Consider the following 16697-nt stretch of genomic DNA (forward strand, 5'->3'; position numbering starts at 1 on the left):
TCTTACAAAAGCCCTCTAAGCTTCCACTGATGCATGGTTCCATTTTACAGATGGGAAACTTGAGGTTCAGAGATGCTGACTAAATTGCCCAAACTTACTAAGTGGGATTAAGAAATGACCTTGGGGCAAGAGAAACTAATCTTTACTGAACAAGCTGCTACGTAGCAGACCCTAATCAAGGTATTTTGTTCACACAGTGCATCGTCCAATCTTCCAAAACCGTGAGGCATGTATTTTCCTCAATTTACACATGAGGGACTTGAAACTCAGAGATTCTGTAGTGGGCAGAACTGAAGCCAGGGATGCCTGTCTCCACCCTGGTTCACCCTGCTTTCCAGCATGCTGCAGCTGGCAAGGTGCAGAGTGTGGATGAAGCCAATGTCAATGTCCCCAGTGTTCTGAGCACAAGAGTGACAGCTGATTAATGTTTGCCATTTGGAACTTGTGATCATCTACTCGGGCTAAGTTGAAGTGTACCTAAGAAATAGAAGTCTAAATAATTCATGTTAGAAATGAGTTGTGGGGAAGGGTATGCAAACTGTTTAAAATATTAACTCTTTTGCGACTCCCCCATGTAATTTCAAAGTAACTGCTTGCCACAAATTGGTAGTTTGATTAAAGTATTTCGGCATCCAAGACGGTCCCAAAAGACTGCCTCTTGGCAATGCTCTGTTGACAGGGAGTCAAACTTGGAGACAGCTTGAGGTTTTAAAAGTCCTTGCGAAGTCAATGTGGTACCATGGAAGGAAACTCACCGAGAGGCAGAGGAACCAGAGGGCCCAGGTTCAGATCCCATTTCTTCCACTTTGTAGCAGACAAGTAACTGAAACTCTCTAAGCCACAGTTACCTTATCTATAAAATGGAGCTAATGATGGTATCTTCCTCACGGCATTGTGGGCAGAAATGAACGACTCTGTATAGGCAAGGCCTTTAAAATGGTGCCTAACATGTGCCAAGGTAACTGGCAAGTTTTAACTATTACTCCTTCTACTTTGAGTTTAGAAATTTGGGTGATTCATTTACCCTCTGTGAGCATTGCCTCCCTGGTCTGTAAGATGGGAATTATAATTATGTTCATTTTAGAAACGCACGGTAAAGTCAAATGAGATGATATGAAATAACTTTGTCAGCCTCATGTGCTACATAAATATAAGGCAAGGTGACTTTCCAGTCTTTCCTTCCTAGACGTCTGCATCAGAACCCGTTCCTAGGGTTTCAGTTACTTCCCAAACACCAGTCGTTTGGTCTACTGCCACGTTAGGCAGCCTCTCACAGAGCCTACGTTAGATACTGGTCACTGTGTCCCCCAAGCATCAGGAGACAGGGGTGAAACCTGCCATGTGGTCTTCTAAAGTTCTTCTTTCAACCTCAGTGACACAACAAGCAGCTTCCACCCTTCCCCGAGGTGGGGAAAGGGAAGGACAGATTCCCAGGTGTCTCGAGAAGCCCTTCTCACAAGGTGTCCACACTGTTCTCATGCCCACTGTGCATGAGAGGATAAGAGCTGCATGACTGGTTTCTAGAAACCTGGGATAGAGCAGTTCTCACCCCTTGGTATCTCAGGGAAAATGTCAGCTCGACACCCTGGTACGCTGAGATGGGCCCCAGCCATGCAGGGACCCTCCAGCGTGCTCCAAATAAGGACAAAGAACGCCAACAGTGAGAGCTACACGGAAGCCCGTCACAAATTTTAGTTTCCTACATTCCGACTCCTTTTGTCAAAGATTGGCCCCGTTTTGATTCGTTTTGCCATCAGAGAACATGATTTCCTCTCACCCTGACATGGGGCGTGCGGAGGTTAATTGCTGGGCTAGGAATAGGAACTAATCCAGTGACTGACGTATTCCCTGCAGCTGCAGGTGAGTTACTCAGAGTCTCCTGCTCACCTTACCTCCTTCGGGTGTCATCTGTGGGGGGCCATCCTAAAATGCCTGAAGATGCCAATACAAATTGGATCAAAGGTCACTTCATCACAGGGTGCCCTTTCTCCAGTGTAGTTCTGATTTTCTGTACCAAAAACTTTCTGATTTCTGTCTTTATAGAGGAATGGAGAGTGCTGACTAATAGAATACTTTCTCTAAGAGAGAGTTTGCCAACCATGTCCTACATGGTGACAGCATTTTCAGAGAATGAGCATAAATCAGTATAAATACTCTAGCTTCTAGCAGGGCTTCCAAGGTTGAATTAGGAAGTACCACACTCAGGAGATACTCTGCAAGAAAGGCAGAATCCAAGGTCCGTGTGTTTGGGGAAAGTCAGTACAGTATTTCCTCCTCTTGGGTATTTATAATGAATAATTTTGTGGTAAGGGCTCAGAGAATCCTGCAGGAAAGAAACTGCTTAACCTTATTAAACCAGCATTTCCTAAACTTATTTGACCACTGTAGCCTTTCATTTGTGAACAAAACATTTATAACCTCTGGAAATAGTACTTCTAGAGAAATGCTAAAGGTTTCTAAATTGGAAGCCATCTTAGCAACCACAGAGTTCAACTTCCCTCTCTAATTCTACACCCAGTTCCGATGTGTGAGGTTTCCCCATACACACCCAAGAAATGGTCAGACACCAGCTGGTTCCCTACAATGCAGCTCAATTCTGACACTACCTACCTGGATGTTGCATCAGATCCCCCAGACTGAAGGCCCAGTCCTGTAAGACTGTTCCCCTTCAGACACCAATTGCAAGTCCAGGTTGTCATCTGTGCTTCTGATGAGCCAGCTATACACTGGAGGTCCCAATAACCCCTCCTTGAGTTTGGTTAATCTGCTAGAGGTTCACAGAACTCAGAGAAATATTTATAAGATTACCAGCTTATTATAAAAGGATGTAATTCGGGAAGAGTCAAATGGAAAAGGTGCACAAGGCAAGGTATGAAGAAAGGATTCAGTCCTTCCATGCTCTCCTCAAGTCCGCCACCCTCCCCACCCAGAAGTTCTGTGCCAAGAGGGGGAATGGAGACCAAATTCTCATAAATCACAGTATCACATCCCTCATGAAGAAACCCTACAACACGACAGACACACTTACAGAGATAGGGAACCAGAGGCTTCGCAGTACAACCCATTCCTCCACCAGGCAACTTTCATAATGAATGAGAATTAGTCATTCTGGTAAGTCAGCCGATGGTAAGAGCACAAACGTCAGAGTCAGAAAGATGTGGATTTGACCTCTAGCTCTACCCTCCTTATGTGTCGCTTTGTGGAAGTTACTGGACCTCTCAGCTGAGCCTCCTCCACTCTGATGTAAGGATGGTCATGATACCTGTTCTCTTAAGGTAGAGGAGAGGAATAAATAAAATAATCAATGTTAAGTGCTTGGTGCGGTAACTGTTACATAGGAAGTGTTCAATAAATGTTGACCATTATTATTTTCATCCTACACCTACTTTCCAGGGCAGAGCAGCACAAATCTATTACCATTTCCACTTGGCAGCCCTTCAGAATCACAGTTTTCTCTTCCCAAGCAAAATATCCTATGTATTGGACCATATGGTCTTGATGCCTCACCCATCTGCACACACACACACACACACACATAAATCCTATGTTCCATAATAAGTTCATTTATAAAGAAGGTACACATACGATTGCAGTATGAATGTGTGTGCGTGAGAAAATACACACACAAAATATTTTGAAGCATGAAGTAAAGATGAATAAATAATACACTTTTACATTTAGCTCTCACTCGATATATTAGAATAACAATATTCTAGAGAAAGTGTAGCATACGATGTGCTTCATTGTTTTTAAATCCTTAGTTTAACACTGAAAAAAGCAATCCACAAGTCATGTCAATACTGATTCAGACAAGATCAGACGCGTTCAGGGTGATATGGCTGTAGTCAAAAACAGAAAAAAGGAGACTCAAATGATCTTATCTGCAAAACAGAAGAAGACTCACAGACATAGTAAACAAACTTATGGTTACCAGGGGGAAAGGGGTTGGGAAGGGATAAATTGGGAGGTCGAGATTTGCAAATATTAACTACTATATATAAAATAGATAAACAAGTTTCTTCTATATAGCACAGGGAACTATATTCAATGTCTTGTAGGAACCTATAATGAAAAAGAATATGAAAACAAATACATGTATGTAAATGTATGACTGAAACATTATGCTGTACACCAGAAATTGACACATTGTGAACTGACTATACTTCAGTTAAGAAAAAAAAACTAGCTTTCAATGGCTGTCAAAGCTGAGAACAAAACTACTAAAGTAAGTAGATGCAATGGAAGACAAGGCTATAGCTGCACACTTAACGTTCAGTTCTATACTTTTATGCAAATATTTGTATAAAATTCAGCTAGTAGATTTTCTTTCCTAATGTCAATCAGAAGTTCTTACAAGCTACCTGGAAGATGTTGCATTTTTATGTAGCTAATGAAAGTGTCAAAAACCCAGCAGAAAAAATTTAAGTAAGTTAGAAAGTTGTACATCCTTGTTTTTAAAATATGATATGAGGGTTTTCATAAATGCAGGCACGTATCATTTTCAGCAATAAATTAATTTTCATTTCCCCCCAAATTCTCTCCTTTCAAATACTGTGTATTATTTCTCATTAATATGTCACCTTTCCCTTAAAGAGATAAATCAAGTATGTCTAATTTGAAAATATCTTCCTTGAGGCATTATTTCTGATAGACATTTGTCATCCCAGAAAAAGCCAACAAATTTGGGTCACTTGTATTTTTTTTAATGTGAAAGTCATCTTCAATTTTGCCAACCTTTTGAAGTAATATGCCTTAAAATGACCAACAAGCTTCTAGGGGAGAGAATGGTCAGGACCTCGAGACTAAACAGAATCAGACAGGCAAGAAGGTTAATCCAGACAGGTTTATCAAAAGAAGCAGGAGGAAATTGGAGAAAGTGGGGCAGGAGGAATCTGGGAAATATAGCTGCAGCCCCCAGTGGTTGCAACAGGACACACGGAGCCTCAGGCAGCAGTTAATAGACCAGCCTGCTCAGGAATCATGGAGGTCCCACAAGCACAATGCAGACTCAGACATGGAAACAGCATTTCAGCACCCAAGAGAACTGGAGGAAAGCAAGGCATGGCCCAGGTTCTAGGGGAACCAAGAAATCAGACAAGGTCTGTTACAGTAAAGAAATACAAGGCTGGACCCTGACCACAGCAGTACCTGGACACAGTGCTAAGGTTTCCTGTTAGGTAAATCTTATTTCCCCAGGTAAAAGATGAAGAATCCAAGTCCTGGAGACTTCAATGCACCCCTTAAGGTCATACATCTTAAAAAGTGGTACGCCAGGACTTGAACCCAGGTCCTCCAGCACCAGAGCTGCTAGTCTGAAGATGTGTTACATGTCCTTTCTCAGAGTAGGACCAGAGCCTGATTGTTAAACCAGAATATTAGGTCAAAAAAGAATCTGCAGCCAGGCTAGTAAGGCTGAGATCCTCAAAATCCTGCCTTTGGGCACATTAAATTCCCCCTGATTGCTAAGGAGTCTGGTTTCCATGGAGACTGAGGTGAGTCTGAACTGAATATGAGTTAAATGGTTCCAGTTTTGAAGACATGATATGGGGGAGGCAGGAAACGAAGCTCTCCTACTGTCTCATGTAATTCCTTACACAAATGTATTTTACAGACAGAGAAACTGAGGCTCTTAAAAGGTAAATGAACTGCTCAGGACCACCCAATGAGTGAGAGAGAAGGCACTAAATCCAAGGTCCCTGACCTTAAGACTAAGGCCATTTTCATGGAACTACAGCTTCTTACACACATTCCCATCTAACTCTGAGTACGTGTGATTCTACACCTAAGCAAATCTTTATTTAATGATTCGGGAAGTACATGTTAGCATCTTTTCTAATGGTGTATATAGAGATGCAAATTCCCAGTCAATAAGGATCTACAGTTAACAGAAAATTCAGTATCAGCGAGCCTCAAAATGTAAGGAGTCTTTTCATATATTAATTATGTGTAGTCTACTCTTCTCCTTATCTATCATTGGATAACTAAATTCTCCCAGAGTAGGTAGGAGGAAGGAGTTCATTTTATCCAAGAGACTAAAAAAAAGGTAACTAAAATGTAAAAAAGGAAGGAAAGAAAAAGACAAATTATGTGCAAACAAATTTTATATCACAGAAAACCAATTAGAAGATACAAAAAGGAGTTCAAGTTCAAACCGTCAGTCTTGACTTATAGGAAACGTGCTTTGGCAAAAATAATAGATCTCTAATCTAGATAGACAAACTGGCAGCATCCCCTCTCTAAATTAGATTTGCCTAAAACATCTCAATGGGCCATTCAGGTCACGGTGTGAACTCTGTTTCTGCCTCATTTTACAAACTAAAAGAAAACTGGATCGCACAGTCTCAGAATTAATATTCCCTGTCATGGGTGATTTTGGGTGGAACAGAGATCAAGAACTGCATTCTTGGTTAGCACGTGTGATGGAGAGGGATGTCTTGTTCTACCTGACTTTTCTCAGTTCAGTGGGTTATGTAGTAGGTTCTTAAAAACTACCCATTGGTTTGTTTTGGCCACTACTGTGAAGTCAGGGTTAGAGGATGGTGAAAACATGGGCCACTTCAGGGGGTCCCCAAGTCTTCTTAGTTCCTGTTTCAGCACCTGAAAGTGGCTTCTAATCACTTAGCCATCAAGTCCACACTTCTCTACCTAGTCTTAAAGTTCCTTGAGATACTGCCTCCTCCTTCTCTTTCAGTTCTAATTTCCTTTGTGCCCCACCTCCCACCCCTCTTCTGGTCCAGCTACACATGCTCACTTCTCTAGTTTAGGCCAGTAAGCTCTATACTCTCTCAGAAATCTTGTTTGCTCTCCTTCCTACAAGAATGCCACCATAACTAATCCAACCCGCATTACCTTCCCTGTCCCTGAAGTCTTAAGACACTCACAGTCAGTAACACAGTTTAGCACTCAACCCATCTGGGTATTTCATCTATTCTAGTCTTAACTCCTCAATTCACCTGCAAGCTCCCTGAAGACAGGGCATGGTCCTTGGTGTCCTATCTTGGATGGCAAAGAGGCTGTATGGAAGGAAGGTATATGGCCCAGTGAAGACAACTGAGCACACATACACTATTAATTTAAGGAAAACAACCCACCAGCACTCTTGCAGATTAATGCAAGCACTAATTGTGTCTAACAATGGGCCTTAGAGCTGTGGGGTCAACTGTTCATGAAAGCAAGTATATTATCTTGTTAGGTGTCAAGACATAATGGGACTGGTTCCCATCAATTGAAAGGACCTCAAAAAATTCATTCTGGCAGGAGAAGTACCCATTTTCATTATTGTGACCTAAAGACTAGGGACAGTCAGGCACGAAAGGTGTTAACACCAGCTCAGCATGTAAAACTGGCTGATGAGAAGGGAGAACTGTGAGCCAGTCACCTTTCTTTAGAAGATCCATTTGCAGAACTTAAATTTGCTGACATTTTACCCTCAGGCCTTTACCTGTTTGTGAAGATAAACTGCGGTTGAGTGAATCAAAATAATTTCACAGCAAACAGTCATTTGACCAGAGCAAGCCCACTGAGACATAGAGCTCCTAGTTGATTACCCACTTCCTGCCTCCATCAGACATGAATTTATTGATCAAAGGGGAAAAATGAATTGAAAACTAAGTGTTCATCCGAACTCCATTTCCTGAGTTATCCTGGGGTTATGGAGAGTTTCAGCTACAGAGTTATCACCAATAATCCATCTCTGTAGATGGTCACTAGATCTTTTTAAGTGTCTTAAACTCAGAACCACTGGAACAATTTTGGCCATTTTTGTTGCATGTCTTCTTTTCTATAAAGACCAGTGGTTTCAATGTGCATCTACAGACATTTGTAGATGGCCTGTAAGTATAGGGGCTTCAGGAACTCATACTATTGATATTAAATAATGCACTTGTATTGTTCTTATTGACAATCATAAATTCTTCCCTCTTTCAATTATGTAAATTTCTTACTCATTCGCTAAGAGAGAGAGTGCCAGGTTGATGTCTGTATAATGTTAAATCAGTTAGGTTTGATGAACACAGCTAGTGAATGATTCCTTTTCTGTGTTTATCTCTTGACAGCACATAACACATTGCCTGGCCAGCTACACATCAAGCACTTTACATGTTCTGACACTGAGTGTTAAGGAAAAACATAATTTCCACTGTCATGCCATTCACAATCTAGTTGAAGAAACAGGCTTTGACTAGATAGATAAACACAAAACAACATATAGTTCAGAATTCTGTTGAGCACTAATAAGGGAAAAGTGCCAAAAAGGATAGACTGCACTGGGAATAAATCAGGAACCTTAATTTAGATTGGCAATCAGGGTACTCTTCTCTGAAGAAATAACATTAGTAACTGAACCCTGAAGGGAGAGTTGAGATTGGCCAGGTGAGAACTGGATGGTAAGCCTTCCAGATAGAGCATGTGCAAATACCTGGAGACAAGGGAGAATTTAGTGCATGTAAAGAACTGAAAGGAAGTCACTGGTGCTGAGGTGAATTAGGGGAGATGAGGGGGCAAGAGTAGCCAGTAAGGAGTATAAGTTTTACTATGGGAAAGAACTAAAGGAAAGCAGAGGACTAAAGCAATCTGATTTACATTTTTTCCAAACTCCTCCTCCTGTGTGCTGTATGGAGAACTGGTTAGAAAGGACAAGATGAAATGTATGGAAAGCAGGAGATTATCGCAGAAATCTAGAAAAAAAGTTGATGGTGGCTTGTACTAGAACGGTGTCAGTAGAGATGGAAAAACTTGTATGGCATCGATAAATATTCTGGAAATGGAATCTAAGAAGAACTTGAGATGGACTGGATGTTTGGAATGAGGGTGAAGAAGCCAAGTTTAATGTCACATTTCTAACAAACAATTGACAGATGGGAGGGCTATTTATGAAGAGGAATTAAGAAGGAGTAGTTTGGTGAAAGTGACGGGGGGAACTAGTTTAGTTTGCTATGTCAACAAGACATTCAGAAGAGAATATGTGAACTTTGATTAGAGATGGACTAGAGAAGTCAGAAGTCAAGTGTAAGCCTAGGATCTGTCATACTGACAGTACTTACAGCCATGGAAAATGAGACCTTCCCAGCAAGACCATAGAGAAAAAAGGCAGAAAGCTCAGAGTACAGATAGAGGAAGGGAAGTCAACAGCAAAAGAACTAAAAAGGAGTAACAGAGAAAGGGGAGGAATAGGAAAGGAACAGAAGAGAGAGACTGGCAGAGAGCACTGAATTCTCCTGACAGGTCTAAACAATGAGACTTTAGATTGTTCATTAGATTCACTGATTGTGGGTTGATGGATTTGGGGCATGACAAAAATAGTTTCAGTGGAGAGATGTAGAATGGAAACAAATTGGAGCAGATGGCAGATGAATAGGATACAAGGGAATGAAGACAGAATATGCAGGTAACTCTTTCTAGAAACTTTACTGTAAAAGGAGGACAAGATATAGGGCTGGGCTGCAACTGGAGACAGATTTGGAGTCAAGGGAGAGAGCGATCATCAGTGAATCTATGTTAAATGTGAAATTCTGCACAATTCTGTCTTAGCCTACATGCTCCAAAAATATGTCTGAGCAAGAGCTTAACATGTAAGTAGTTTATTTTACATTCAAACCCGAGGAAAGAGATTGGATGGCTAAAAAGAAGAAAAGAAGGAATGAGGGAAAGCCAACTCAAGAGTGTATTATCAGCTGATTGCCACTGGAAACTGAGGCCCAGGTATGCTAGAGCCCCCTAAGGTGCCACTTAGAACACATTCAGAATTGCTCACACCAGGAATGGAAGAGTTCATCACCAGAAGAGTTGCCCCAACTCTCCTGTACCTCCTGATTTGCTCCATGCCCCAGAATGTTTGAGCAGACTCCTGTAAATGTCCCACTCAGAGGTGGTAGAAAAGCCCAAGATAGAAAATGAGAGCCCCCCAGTATACCTGAGGCCAGCGTCTGCTAAGTTAAATCTTTATGTAGCTGGTTGTTATGGTAATCACTAGGGTGAAAGATGGAACAAGAGAATGTGAAGCAGGGCGCAGAGGTATCTGATATAATGTCTACCTTGATATTTATACATTCCACATCCTTTCTGGTCTGGAAAGATGAAATGGCTTGTGTCTAGTAGCTCATGCTAGAGTTGGCACGTACATTCTCCTGATTCCTGGCCTCTAGACCTCCCTGCCTCTGTTTAAGAATAATTACTCCAAGTAGCCGAGATATCTGACAACTAAATTAACTAAATAAGGGTTTTGATACATTCTTGGTGACAGACGCAAGAAGTGTTTTAGAAGCATCAACCAATTAACCTAACATTTTATGAGCACATACTGTATTCCCAATCTGCACACAGTTGTATAGATTGTCAAAGAATATTAAATCTGGTCCTTGCTTTGATGTCTCATTAAAAGAATTAAAGAAATACTGCACAGACACATGGGAAGAGATCTAAAAATAGTAGAAGGCTGGATATGATTAAATAACAAATGTGGACTAGGACAGTGTCAAGCTGGCAGATCTTTAGTTATGGCAGTGTTTCTGTTGGGAATGAGCAGAATGTGGTGGAGACCAGTCAGGAAAGCTATTTGTTCTGGAAAGAAACTTCAAACTCCAAATGCTAACAGAAGCTATCTCTGGTTAGTGATACTAGAGGTGATTTTTACTTTCTTCTGTAGATGTTTCTGTATTTTTCATAGGTCTCACAATAAATATGTATTACTTTTATAGTCAAAGAACGTATTTTTTAAAATAACCAAAGGATTTAGCAACTAGAACTCTCATGCATGGCTGATGAGAATGCAAAATAGGACAGTGGCTTTGCAGTTTCTAATAAAGTTAAACATACACTTAACAGCAACCTAGCAATCTCATTTGTAGGTACTTACTCCCTCCCTTCCTGTCTCTCACTCTCTCTCACACACATAAAATACACAAATGTTTAAAGCAGGTTTTTCTATAACCACAAAAACTGGAAACAACCTAATTGATGAATGAATAAACAAACTGTGGTATATGCATACAATAGAAGACTAATTGACAGTATAAAAAAAACGCAGCATCACAGCATGAATACTGATACATACAATAACATGAAACAATCTCAAATGCATTACACCATATGAAAGAAGTTCCATAATAGATGGTTGCACTGATAGGACATTTTGGAAGAAGCAAAATTATAGAAACTGATCAGTGCTTGGTAGGGGTAGGAATAAGAAGGAGAGGGAACTACAAAGGGATAACGCTGTGATTTAGAGGGTGATGCAACTGTGCTGTATCTTGAGTGTGCTGGTGGTTAAACAGCATTTTATGCTTATGTTAACTCAGATCTCTACACAAAATAGAGTTTATTTTCCAGCGTGAAAAAAAATTTTAAGTAAATAACACAACAAATTCTTAATAGAAGCATGTTAACAGCTCTTTCCCACGAATGAAAAATAAAGGGAGATCATCTCAAGGGCTGTGGAAATAATAAAAAGAAGAATTGACCTAGATGGGTTCTGTGTGGATCACTGGAAACCAACAATGAGCAAAATATCTGAGAACCATTACAGAGAATTCAGAGGCAGAATTCACTGACTCTCTGAGTACAGAAGCAGAGAACAAGACACTGAAGTCCACTGCAGAATCATAAACCCAAAAAGACACGTGATCTTTCACAATGATGAGTGTACCAGCGAAGGTACTTTAGCTTGCAAGCAATCAAGACCCACTGTGTCTTAGGTAAGCCCCACAGAGAAAAGGGAAAGGGATGTGGGGAGGTACTGGAAGGATTCTAAGTAACTCACAGGAGCGAGAGAAGTGCTGAACAATAGTGTGTCAGACAACTTGCATGTGTCAACTTGAAAATCTCCTTCACCACTGCTGTGGCCGCCAGTTCTACCCAAATTTCAACCAGCTTAATGTAGCCTAATTTCAGCTGGACAACACCTAGCCTGGCCTTGCGTACCGCCCTTTCCAGTCCTGGGACTTCAATTCCACCGTAAGAGATGCCTGGTAGGAACTTGCTTGACACTTACAAGTGTGCAAGTCAGAGTGGAACGTTAATACCACAGGGACACATTCAAACAACAGGAAGTAGGAGTCTATGGATAAATCCCTCCCCTTCTCCCCTATTCAGAGCGAGAGTTCTGATACCCACTTTGAAAATCTCCTAAATCAAGTCCTTGGCATTAAGGACCAGTCACCAGTAGTGGCGGGGAATTCAACAATTTAATCTCATATGGATGATCTTTCCTCCATCTCTGTTTCATTCCTCCTGTCCCAAACTCACTGAACTCATACTATCAAATATACTACCTACAAGCTAGCACTTATCTCAGGCTCTGATTCCTGGGGAACCCAGGCCAAGACGAGCAGGCCTTGGGAAGGAGCCAATATAGTTCTGGAAATTTCAGCTGTAGAATTGTATGGACTATCTCTTAAGAGTGAAGGCATCAGTGGACTCATCTCTATCCAGCTCCTTCCCAGGAGAGTCTGATGGGCCCAGCCTGGTCACATGCATGCTCTGGGATCAAAGGGTATGGAACTCATGCCCTAATCTCAACAGAATCACTTGCAAAGGAGAAGAGGCAGTTCTTCAAAGAGTATGAAGAGGCTGGAAATAGGAAATGATTTAGGAAAAATTTGCTATCTAGTTGCAATGTGCTTTTGGATCATGTTAACATATCTTTAAAAAAAAAGGTATGTATTGTGACATATTAGTACAGCTATGTGTCTGAAGTTTAAGTTTCTTTTCCCTACACAATCAATAGCTTACTGGACCCTGGTTAGAGCCTTAAAATAGAAAATATAAGCATGATTCAGGTATATTATGGGATTGTCTGGTAGGTTTTTCTGAAAGCTCAAAATTGATATTTTATATTTGGAAAGCTTAGGCTCTAGCCGTTGTTAAAACAGCCAGCTCATTTTTCACTCACTCTCATTTCGTCTCTTTCTAGGTTAATATCCAACACAGGCATTAAGCACTTGCCAGCTGTTCACAAGATTCAATCTCTCCAAAAGGTTTTACTGTAAGTTTGAAGAGCGGTTACCAACCCTTTACTCACCAACTGTCTTGCCCAACAGCCTCTCGGCCTGTAATATGCACTGTTAAGTCAGTATTCTCCAAATATGCTGCTCTGGGTGAGCAGAGGGAGGAAGGCCAACAGCAAGTGTCCTTGGTTTTACCTGAAGGCCAGCTAGTCTCAGATTGGAGGAAGCCAGTGAACTCCTCAATAAGACAGTTGTCAACGGAGCCAACTTGTAGCAAATCAGGAAGTCTCTCCTTCCTTCACTATGTAGTGCCTTACATACCTCCCCCCACCAACTCCCCCTTCCTCTCTTCTTCCCTCCAGAATTCCTATGCTGCCCTAGGCATAAAGAAACCACCTGACAAATTCACACCCACGTGTTAATGACAATACATTTGCCTTTTCCCAAGGTATCTGTATCTTGAAAGAGGCAGCAAAAAGGCAACGTGTAAAGGCAAGTTCATTTTCAATAGTGAAATTGTAAGAATCTGGACAGACGCAAAGGGAAGAGGTCGGGAAAGGATGAAATGAACTAAGAAACGAAGGAGAGAGAATGAGAGAGAAAAACAGAGAATCTTCCCAAATTTCTCAAATTGTTCCAAGCAGTTTAGTCCTTTTACTTTTATGTTAGACTGGACCCAACAGGGAAGCTTGAGAGGATGGGGAAGTGGATACAAACAGAAAGAGAAAAACCAATGGTAACATTTTTCTGTGACCCAAGGAAAACAGAGAAGGGAAACTAGATGTACCAAGGGGATTGAGACGGAGGAAGATGAAGGTCCAACTAAAGTGAACAGAGAAGTTTGGGATGGAGACGAAAGGTCAGCTTAAGTGTCTTTGTCCTGTTGAGCTGGTACCAACAGCAAAAGCAAAGATAGTAAATGAGTATGTTAGAACCTTAGCACAGTGAGATTAGCAAAGAAAACTTTCAGAGTGGGAAGAGACTGCATGTCTGCAATTCCATTTTTAAGAAGAACTGATATACTCAAGATAAATTAGATATCATTTACTTCCCAGACTTTGACCTCATCACCCTTCAGAACAATAACAATTCAAGCATGACCTCAGCAGAAGACATCACAGCAAGTGGACTAAATGTGGGGAGGTGACATCAGTAGAGGTGACGTCAATATCTCTTTTGTCTGTACTTTCTTCTAGAGACATTCAAGACAACATAAATATCCACACCATTGAAGGAAATTCTTTCGTGGGGCTAAGTTTTGAAAGTATGATTCTGTAAGTAAAGAAAAAGAAAATCCAATGGAGTAACATTTGGTTTTTCATTTAATGATTTCTTTCTCACAATGGCATGCTCTTTTCTGGTTTAGGTAACCATGGCATCCCACCATCCCAGTTTCTCTCTTGTTCTGAGTTTTTCTCTCCTTTTACATCTTTACGTTTCAGAATCACAACATGAAGCCCTGTTAATAATTTGTGATTCTGTGGTGCGATTCGAGTATTTAAAATTGCTCTTTGAATGCTGGTCTCCTGTGATGCAACATCTGTTCTGAGGGACAGAATAACTTATGCATCAATAAAGCTAGTTATTGCCTGGCCAGGCTTTTGTTGCCCAAAGAAAAAGATCAAGAGGGAGTCTGAATCAAGGAGATATGGATATTCCCTCATAACCAAGCCAAGCAGCCCTGTTCAGCCCCATGCTGAGCACAAGATGACTTCTCATTTTCTTGGAACAGTCACTTTTTTTTTTTTTATAACAAGCTTGAGTTACTCCCTTTAACTTTTGGGAAAGTTTTAAACTGTAGTCTGCATCGTTGATGAACTACCTTGAGTTTGCGTCAGTAGCCTGCCTGGCAGTTCATCCCTTTTCAAAAATGGCCAGGGAAGAGGGCACAAGGGGTTATCTACATGTTTTGGGGATTCATGGAAGTTAGATGCACAGAATGATATTTGGGACACTGGTAACTGCAATTACACCTGTAAGGAAAGTATTTCATCTTTATATTTCACAAATTGTGGTGTTTTTTAAAAATAGACGTGTCTGTGTTTTAATATGCCAATATGTAAGGTTTAATATGCCAATACAAAAGGTAAGTTCTAGTCCAGGAAGAATTTAAGTTCTTTTTAAAGCAGTAATATGAGCCAGAGACCCAGCTGCACTTAAAAAAAAAAAAAGAGGAGGGGGTTGGTGGGGAGGGCAGAGAGAAATAGTAGGCAGATGAGGACATAGTAAAGAATAAAGCTAAGCACAATATTTGATGTAAATTTATTTCAGAGAACAAAAAAGATTTGAGAGAGACTAGCAGAGAAACAGGATGTGTGAAGGAAAATAAAATCAAAGGCATGTATCCAATGTACACAGTATTAGGACAAAAATTGTAGGTAATACCTAATCCTTTCACTTAAGATGCTCATGATATTCGAAATCTGTGTGTGTGTGTGTGTGTGTGTGTGTGTGTGTGTGTGCGCGCGCGCGTGCTGGAATAAGGTGATGGGGGTGTGAGAAGTATGAGAGAAAGGGAAAGCCAAAGAAATAAGCTAACTAAAATACAAGCACTATGAAATTTGTGCAAAATAAAAGTACTTGTTCTAAGCGTAAAGAAGGAATCATGTGATATGAGGGGAGGGTTGAAGGAAGAGCTCAAAGAGGGAAGGCAGGCAGCTGAGAGAGGAGGTTGGATCAAGGATGGGTCTTAGAAGGTGAGTGGGATTTAGCCACCTTGTGGGCAGAAGACAAGCAGAGGAAACACAGCATCAGGGCCAAGAAGTTTAAAAAAAAATGATAAAAAGGAACTTTGGATAATGGTGAATACCTGAGTAATACCAGCCTGGTGGGTTTTAACACAAACACAATAGGGAAAGGATTCCTGGGCCACACCATGGAGGGAGAAGGTCCATGATAAATAAATGTCATCAGTTACACCTGGTTGCTTGTGCTTCTGTAACCCTTGCTCTCAACACAGGTGTCATTTTAAATAGAGTGATTCAGAATTAGTTAATGTAATAATGCAGAACATTACGTAGAAAATATATGAGTGGGAACCTGAAATTAATATAATGGTAGACATCAATTATCACAATTTTTTAAAAAGTGGGCATGTGCTAATACTCTCATAGTTCCACACATTCACACACATCCACTTTGTCCAGAACACAAGACAGAAGGCAAGTCGTCCTGACCTACCTAGTCTTAACTCTTCCCAAGTCGGGGAAAAGAATTTGAGGAAGTGAGTGCCGTTGACAGTCTCGCAAACCCAAACCTACAAAAGATGCGTGGAGGTCATAGCTTTCTTCACTGACTCCTGTTCATGGACACTGTGTGCTTCCCCAGAGTTTAGAACAGACTCTCCTAGCAAGGACAGCTTTCCTAAGAGCCAACACTTCTCAGACATGTCTCTATAAAGGACAAATTCACATTTGTGAAACAGGACCCATTTTTTTTTTAACTCAGATGGCCCTTAATTAGAAAACCCACATTCGCTACAATTTAAGTCTCCAATTGTTCTTAGCTTGGGTGCTCTGTCTGGATGCAGGGGTACTTTGTCCCCCTAGGGACATCCTAGGGTACTCAGGAAAACAAACAAAAAGAGCCTGCCAAAATGGCTCTCATACCTGAAAAAGCTTTCTATGCACTGACATTTTCTAAAATCCCAAAGCCCTGTTCGTTCTATACATATATTAAAAAAAAAAAAAAGACAGCCCAGCAATGAAGAATTATCAGACACTGGTAATGAGGTAATGAGGGAAATGAGAAATAAAA

General features: G+C 40.9%; 1 protein-coding gene across 3 annotated transcripts in view; it reads left to right on the forward strand.

The window, feature by feature from the left end:
• FSHR (follicle stimulating hormone receptor) overlaps nucleotides 1-16697 on the forward strand; it is a 151394-nt gene that overhangs the window by 115196 nt on the left and 19501 nt on the right. For all 3 annotated transcript variants that reach the window (XM_006211260.3, XM_031675663.2, XM_072937759.1), the window contains exons 5-6: nucleotides 12908-12979; nucleotides 14138-14215. In XM_006211260.3, coding sequence (XP_006211322.1) covers nucleotides 12908-12979; nucleotides 14138-14215 — 150 coding nt within the window. The remainder of the gene's footprint in view (nucleotides 1-12907; nucleotides 12980-14137; nucleotides 14216-16697) is intronic.

This window comes from Vicugna pacos, chromosome 15 (genome assembly GCF_048564905.1).
Source record: "Vicugna pacos chromosome 15, VicPac4, whole genome shotgun sequence".
NCBI lineage: Eukaryota > Metazoa > Chordata > Mammalia > Artiodactyla > Camelidae > Vicugna > Vicugna pacos.